Source organism: Pygoscelis adeliae, unplaced genomic scaffold (assembly GCF_000699105.1).
Source record: "Pygoscelis adeliae isolate BGI_AS28 unplaced genomic scaffold, ASM69910v1 Scaffold121, whole genome shotgun sequence".
Taxonomy (NCBI): Eukaryota; Metazoa; Chordata; class Aves; order Sphenisciformes; family Spheniscidae; genus Pygoscelis; species Pygoscelis adeliae.
In genome coordinates, this window is record NW_008824359.1 from 6,972,840 (window position 1) to 6,980,595 (window position 7,756).

The following is a 7,756-nucleotide window of genomic DNA, read 5'->3' on the forward strand; positions in this document are numbered from 1 at the left end:
ACCAGGGTTCAGAAAAACCCCACTTAACCAGAGGTCCACCATGAGACAAGACACGGCTGAGGTTCCTCTCTTGGACCCTGGTCTCTATTTGCAGCACCACCATCCTGCGGCACTTGCCAAGCGCTGGCCAGACGTGCCCCAGGAGAGGCAACCCTCGCCCGAGAGCACCCCTGAGCCTCAGGGTCACAGAGCCCCAGTGCAATCCCCCAGGAGCCTGTTCTCATAACAGACACGTGGTGCCTTCAAGCTGCCGTGGCCCTGACCCCGGGGCTCAGGGAAGCACCACGAAGAGAGGGGAGGAACATGCTGTAGAAGAAAAAAGGATTGTTCGGAACCATCTACGATGCATTTGTAACAATAATCCAAAATAACCAAACACTAAAATAGAAAAGAAAAAAATTGCACGCTGATTTACGATGAAACAGAAGGCGGCAAAACCGGGAGGGTTGGAAAAGGCTCCTACGAGGGGATGGGAGCAGCAGAAAGGGAGCTTTTTGGTTTTATTGCAAATGGTTCAAGAGAGTAAGAAAGGAAGGGAGAAGAGCGAGAGACACCTTGGGAAGATGACCGGTTTCCAAGCCGTTCAAGATGACGCTCGTGAGGACCGGGAGGAGGGGCTGCTTCTTAGTCCTGGTATCTTGCCCTCCTCCCCAGGAGACAAGCCTTTGCTTCTACGGTGATTTCAGCTTCTTGGTTCGCGGCGAGGTGCCGTTCTCCGCCTTCACCACTCCGTTTTCATGGTAACCTGGGGACGGAGAGAGAAAACTTTGTCCCTTGCACAGCCCAAAACCTTAACCCTCTTGGGGCTGACCCACAGATATGGAGAAAACCACCACCGTGGGACAATCCTGCTGGGGACCCCAGGCTCAGCCCGGAGCGGCAGGAGGCCCCGCCGCAGCATTGCCTGCATGGGCAGCAGCGTGCCGAGGGGATGCTGAACCACGGGACTGATGCCTCCCACGGTGCCACCCCGTGGCACGCCGGCCCCAGCACTCACCCGAGTCCCTCTTGAGCGGCTTGGCTTGCTGCTTGGCGCCGGCGGCAGCTCGCTTCCGACTGCTCTGCTCATTCCAGTACTCCCGCCAGCGCCGCAGCTGGAAGTGGATGAAGCGCCACATCACTGAGGCCTGGAAGAGGCACACCAACAGCAGCACACTCATTCTGGCAGGGGCGGAGAAGAGGCAGGCTGAGAACAGACGAGCGAGGCCACCACCAGCCCAGCCTTCCACCCACACCGAGGCCGGTGGCCAAGGTCCCCCTGGGAGGCTGCACTGATAGCTGGAGACAGGCACCGTCCCTCCAGCCACCATCTCTACCTTCTGCCATCTCCTGAGCTCAGGACAGCTACCCCCCTTTCCCTCGCCACCACGAAGCTCTCGGGTGCTCAGGGCACTGCTGACTGTTAAGACTTTAGGGAAGGAATGGATGAATCTCAACCAGCACTGCCCAAACCACAGTCTGCAAGGTCAAGGTAAGGTGTCCCCACCTGCTCTGTACAACTAAAAGGTGGATGTGGATGGAAGGGAGCTAAGAAAGTCCCACAAATCCTCAGGTATGCCAGTAGTCCATAGCTCCAAAAACATTGGGTATGACCAGGCACCTGTCCTAGCAACTTCTGAACTGAACCTACAGCTGCTGTATGGGTGAGAAAGGCTCCCACTCTTGACAGACAGACTGCAAGGCATGAGGAACCCATCCCATCCTCCGCTTCCCATGTCAACAGGCAACTAAACAAGTCCAAGCAGAAGGGAAAACGCCTTTCCATGGACCACATTCATGTAAATGCAGTTACAGGTGCAGAAGGGAAAGCCTACAAGCCTTTCTCTAAGATAGGCTTGTGTTTTATAACTTCACTCAACGAACAACTTATTTGCTGGCTTTTCCCTTCCATCGTGGCTCTGCAGCCTTTAACCCCTCCTCGCTCCCTCCACACCCTCCCAGCTCACTAGGACCTTCCCTAAAGGGAACCTAGATCAGATCCCCACTGGCATTTCCAAATTCAGCAAAAAAACACCTTGGGATAACACAACCAAGGAAGATACAGTAGGGGACATTCCTACCTGAAGAGGATATTGTTGAAGAGAAAGCTGAAGAAGTTCCCTCTCTCGGGGTCAAGGGCCTGGTTCTCCACGCGTGGCAACCCAAAACCGATGACCAGGATGTACAGGGTGAGGGTGAAGAGCCTGGTCACCACAAACACGACAGCCCAGACGTTAAACCTGCAGGGGAGCAAGCAGAGGTGTCGGCAGGAGCAGCCCCCAGCGCTGAGCTGGAAGGTGAGAACGAGCCCCCCATCACGCCGACGGCTCTCCTGGGCACTGGAGGAGGGAAGCCACGGCCAGCTCGCCTGCTTACAGCTTCTCGTTGTTCTCGTCCGTGAAGTAGACCAGCCGGGCCATGTGGAAGAAGAATTCAGCTAAGTACTGCAACAGCAAGAGGATCAGCCCCAAGCGGGTTAAGCTAGGAGGGAAGAGAGAAAAAAGCATCACTGGGCTGGTCAACCTTGGTCCTTCACATCCAGCGACAGCATCTCCCCTGTCATCCCTGCGCTGCAGCAAGCGCCAGCCCAAACCTGGACCTTTCCACAGCAGAGGGGGTAGGACTGCGACAGGGGAAATCCCTGTCCCCAAAACATCAAAGCGGCCCAAACCAGTAGCAGAGCTGGGATGGGTCCAACAGAAAGCCCTAACCACTGGCATTGCTGCTCTGTGCACACACTCAGAGGAAGGATAAGAGTTTGCCTGCCTGTGCTGCGCTGGGAGAGCACCCCAGGGTGCTTCCCACACCCAGGGGAGATGCACCCATCAGCCTGCGTTTTGGGGCCCTGGTTAACATTTGCTTTGCAACACCCTGAGAACAAAGACCTCCTGTGCCACTTGCGTAACACCGCTGAACTTCAAAATCAGCTCTGTGGGTCTGTGAAAACTGTTTGACTAATGGCCCACAGTCGGGAGGTCAATTCCCTTTAACCCCCCCAACCCCGCTGAGGCTTCCCGGGTGACTCGCACAGCAAAAGGTCCTGCTCAGCCCCATCCGCGGCGCGGACGGGACGCCGAGGCAGCTGACTCACTTGAGGAGGTACGCGCCGGCGATGTGCACCAGGTAGAGCGCGATGCACCGCAGCTGGCGGGGGATCTCCTCCTGGCAGGGGCAGAAAGCCGCATTAACCTCTTGCCCCTCTTCACCCGCCCTCTCCCAAAGCTCGCTTTCCCCAAAGCCAGCGGGCAAACCACCTCAAGCATCCCCAGGGTGCTTGAGGGAGCGCCTGCCGGGCTCTCACCTTGCGAACTTTTTGGAAGTAGAGCTCCGGCAGGGCGTGCAGCCAGTACGCCAGCTGGCACAGGTAGAAAAACTTCACCTGGAACCTGAAACGCAGGGACAAGCCGTGTGAGCCAGCCCGGGGCATGGCAGGACCCCAAGGACCTGGGGGGTCCCAGGGGTGGACCAGTGCCCAGCCGCGCAGCACCAGGCAATCCCTCCACTGCTTTGAAGCCACGGGATTTAGGAGGCATCATTTCTGCGCTGAAATTGTATGTTCAGCTGAGCTAGCCATGCCCAGAGTTTATCCGGCCACTCGCGTTGCGGTCTCCATGCTCTAAGCAAACCTCACTTTTGCAAAAACCCAAGAAGGGAGGATTATCACCCACTTCTTTGTTTCTACTATGAAAAATGAACAGCAAAGCAACTTGCCGAACGTGATGCAGGCAGTAAGCAGCCAGGATGAGTAACCAAGCCCGCAGGGCCTTCCTCATGGAGGAAACCCTCCGGGAACATCCTCCCCGGGGCCACAAACAAGATATCCCCCCTGTCCCCCAGGATCTCACTGCAGCATCCTTGCAGCAGGGTGCATGCAAAGGGTGCTGCACTGTCAGCAGCACCCCACTCCCAGCCGCAGAGAAAACCATACAGAGGAAGGAAGTGGTCAGCCTGCGAACAAAATGCCCTTGCGAGTGCTTACGGAAGATAAACATGCGGGTAGTTTTCCCACAAGCTCCGGGGGTTTGATATGTATCCTTCCTGAAAAAGAGAAGAGATGCAAGCCTTCAGCAAAAGAAAGAGGCAGAGCATGGTTACGAGGGGGCGGGCTAATGCTACAGCGAAACTAGGAACTGGGGATGACACCCGAGTCCTTTCAGCCTGCAGTAAAAACCGCGTCCCCTGCACAAGCCAAGGCTGAGCTCTCCAAAGCTCAGCCACATTCAGGGGTCTCTAGCACCCCGCTCAAGTTTCACGAGGCCCCCGTGTTTGGGGGTTGAAAGCTGCTTGCTTGGTTGCACAGAAGGTCCCGAGTTCAGGATAGGATGTTTTGGGGTTTGGGCAATGCAAGAGGGATGCTCTGGAGGCGTGGGGGCAAGATGCCGGTAGCACGGCTACAAGCAACCGTACGCATGGTCCAGGAGGGCTTCTTCCCCCACCGGCATTTCCAACCCGGGTATCACTTAAGCAAAAAGAAGTACTTCTGAAGAGAAAGGGGAACAGAAAACGCCTACAAAAATAATTTAATATGCACTGCATAGTTTAATTTTCCACCTGCCTGCATTCCCCTACGGCCTCTTGCCTTATGCTCGCAGGGCAGATTACAGGACGGGGGGCTCCCTTCCCATTCCACGCTTGCCCAGCTCCTGCCACAGCAGTGCTGCATTGGGCTTTGCAAAGAGATACTGGCGTGGAAAATTCACGTTGCTCAGGACCTATCTGTCACCATTGTCCGTGCCCTGTCTGTCCTAAGCCCTTCGTCCGGTTGGGGGAGCCTGGGGGTGGTGCAAGCTCTGCAAAGGGTGACCTGCTCTGCACATGCGGGGCATTTGGGGAGCACACCGTGGCACCACGGGTTTGCACAGGAGGCTGCAGCCTCGGAGCTGGTGAGGGTTGGGTCTGGCACTGGGTGAGGGCAGCCCAAAACCTCGACTGTTTTGCCAAAGTTTCCCTCCCCACAGCCCTACGGGGCAGGGGCAGTGCCAGCAGATCCCCAGAAGTGCTGGCCTGGAGGGGTTAGCGGTCCTCTAGGGAGGGCTGGCAGGACCCCCCGAGCAGCAGGGAGTGGACCTGCCCCCGAGCATCCATCCACAGCAGCGCCGGGGACCACAGCTGAACCTCAATGGCCACTGGGAGCGAAGCATCGGCATCACTTCACACTGCCAAAATAGTTGTGTCTCTCCACTGCTGCCTGTTCTTCCCTTCCCCTTCCTCCCAAAAATGAAACATCTCCACCCCCAATTTTTCTCCCAGCTGTTATGGGTTGAAACATCCCCAACGCAACCCAAGGTGTGGTGTGGTTTCCCTGCTCTCAGCATTCCCCTCACCGCCAGCTCACCAACAGAGGGATCACAAAAATCTGCCCATTCATTCCACACCCCTGTAAAGGGCACCCGAAAAGCCCAAGGCACTGAACGCAAATAGGGAGGAAAATAAGGCTGAGAAAGACGGCAGGTCCCGGAGCAGCGGATAGAGATGACGGGGCCAGGCAGGATTTCTAGGGTCCAGCTCCAAAAATATTTCACAGCCCATTTGCTTGTGCCTTGCATGGAACAGGAGAAGGATTTCCCCAAGGTGCCCTCACTCAGTGGCTGGAAAGACCCACCACGCTTGAAAACTAAACTTGCTGAAATGTGCCCGTCTTGGCCCAGGGGCTGGCTGGGGACTTTCTGCTGCCGTCGGGAGTTTTGCACTCCAGAAACCCCAGATCCCACCCAGGGAACGTGAAGTCTGGTGGCCCCGTGCCTTACCGTCACCACGACGTACAAGCACCAAATCACGGAGGTGAGGTGGAAGGCAACCAGCTGTCCTGATTCATTGAACTTGCTGTGTTTGACCTTGGAGAGATGGAGACGCCTGTTGATTTTCTGGGAAGGAGCAGAGGGAGAGAAAAGGAACAAGAAAACATGAGCCACCGGATCAACAACTCTCCCTCCTCCTCCTCCTCCCTGTCCCAAGCAGCCCCCAGAGACGAAGGCTCACTCATCACCACCCCAACCCCGAGACTACCCCCAGAATTGCATTTAACTGCAGCAGGATGATGTCCCCCCATGGTACTTGAGATATTTTGGTGACTCAAGACGCCAAACGGCACTCACGTCCAGGGCATACTCCTGCACCACCGCATGCAGGATGATGGCAATGAAGATGTAGAAGAGGATGGTGACCAGATCCTTCAACCCATAGTGATACTGGACCAGCTCCCCATCTGCAAAGAGACCAAACGGTGGGTCAAATCCCCATGACCCAAACGATTTCCAGGCAAGGGCTTAAGGGTTAGTGGAAGTTCAGGAGGGGCTACTCTCAACTCGCAGCTTGGATGGGGCCACCAGAGAGGTGGAGGCACAGAGAGGTCATGACTGTGCCAGTGACTGCAGGGCTGGAAAAAAGGGCTCTAGCCAGGGTTAGTTCATCGGCAGAGGGTGGATGGTTTCCCCTCTAATAGTTACACACCTCAAGGGAGGAGTCACTCAGGACACTTCAAGTTTCCCCTGCCAGAGGTGAGGGGCTGGGGACAGCCCAGCTGTGGAGACGGGAATTTGTCAGCCTGGAGGGATGAAGACATGGAGGCAGCGCTGAAGCAGGTGATGGGATCAGGGACACCCCACTGGGAGCATTAGGGCTCAGGATGGGATTTCCACCCCCTTGGTTATCATCCAACACCCAGTCTCTTCCACTCACCCCTGAACGCTGCTGGAGCAGGATTCGGCTGCCTAAATGCAGATGCCTTGTGCTATTAAGAGATCTGAGACAACGGCACGGGGCTGGCAGATGAGAAATAGGACCCATGGGAGGCCCTGCTCTTCTGGAGCAACAGGAGACCTAACAGCACCCAAAATACCCCAGATGTCTGCATTTAGGCAACTATTTGCAGCCCTGCACCTTATGGGCAAGAAGCAGAGTCGGGAAAGCTGCTGTCCTTGTGGCACGCTGCAGAAAGCATCGCGATGAGAAGCTCAGCCCACCCCCAGCTGCTGCTCTCCCTTACCCTGATCCTGACCATCCTCTCCTAATATCAGTGCTGGGAAGCGACTTGTCTGTCACCAACCCTGTTTACCCTCGAACAAAGCCTCAGTCCAGTTTTCTAAGATTTGAGGTACAGAAATAAGGTTTGAATAGGATTTATGAAAACACCTGGCGTAAGGATGTGAAAACACTTGGTCCTTAGGAGCCCCCCGGCTGGGTGCTGTGCAAACCCAGAGGTAAAAACGTTGCCTGTATCACAGAGCTCATAACCCCAGTGCAAGATAAAAGAATTGCACGACTAAAGAAAATAACACTACGCACGTGTGTGACTGCTCTGCCTCCTCTCCTCTCTCTAGGGCATTTCAGAGGCTGCTCTAGCAGGAGCCGTGCGCGCGCTGAGCACGGGAGACGAGAGCGAGATCTGCCGACTGACGGGCAACAGCATCCTTGTTGCAAGGGATGTGAAACAGCCTTGGAAAAATTCAGGTGAGCAATAACCCTTCCTCTGAGCAAGCTTGCTGCACCAAGGTCTCTCTCCCCAAGGCCTCAGCTAGCTCATGCCCTATATTGATACCCCAACACCTGGTCCTGGCAAGACGGTTATGTGCCTCCCCCTGAGATTTCTGCTATCAGGAAAGAATAAATCACTTAACGGCAGCAGAAGTTGTCTGAACCGTGCCATAGGGGAGTGTGGACCACAATTTAATCTGGAAGCGGGATGATTTCTTCAACCATAACGTTCACAGATTTTAAGGGCAGACCTTTCATCTTCCGCGTGTTTGCCTCATCGTGGTTACGCTAATCCCAACAACCC

General features: G+C 55.6%; 1 protein-coding gene across 1 annotated transcript in view; it reads right to left on the reverse strand.

Moving 5' to 3' along the window:
• Positions 1–324: 324 nt before the first annotated feature.
• The window catches only part of TRAM2 (translocation associated membrane protein 2), a 21,745-nt gene continuing 14,313 nt past the window's right edge, over positions 325–7,756 (reverse strand). Inside the window, exons 5-13 of the mRNA XM_009319750.1 lie at positions 6,075–6,184; positions 5,727–5,843; positions 3,959–4,017; positions 3,281–3,365; positions 3,071–3,141; positions 2,356–2,460; positions 2,061–2,219; positions 998–1,161; positions 325–745 (exon numbers count right to left, since the gene is read on the reverse strand). Coding sequence (XP_009318025.1) covers positions 672–745; positions 998–1,161; positions 2,061–2,219; positions 2,356–2,460; positions 3,071–3,141; positions 3,281–3,365; positions 3,959–4,017; positions 5,727–5,843; positions 6,075–6,184 — 944 coding nt within the window. The 3' untranslated portion in view covers positions 325–671. The remainder of the gene's footprint in view (positions 746–997; positions 1,162–2,060; positions 2,220–2,355; positions 2,461–3,070; positions 3,142–3,280; positions 3,366–3,958; positions 4,018–5,726; positions 5,844–6,074; positions 6,185–7,756) is intronic.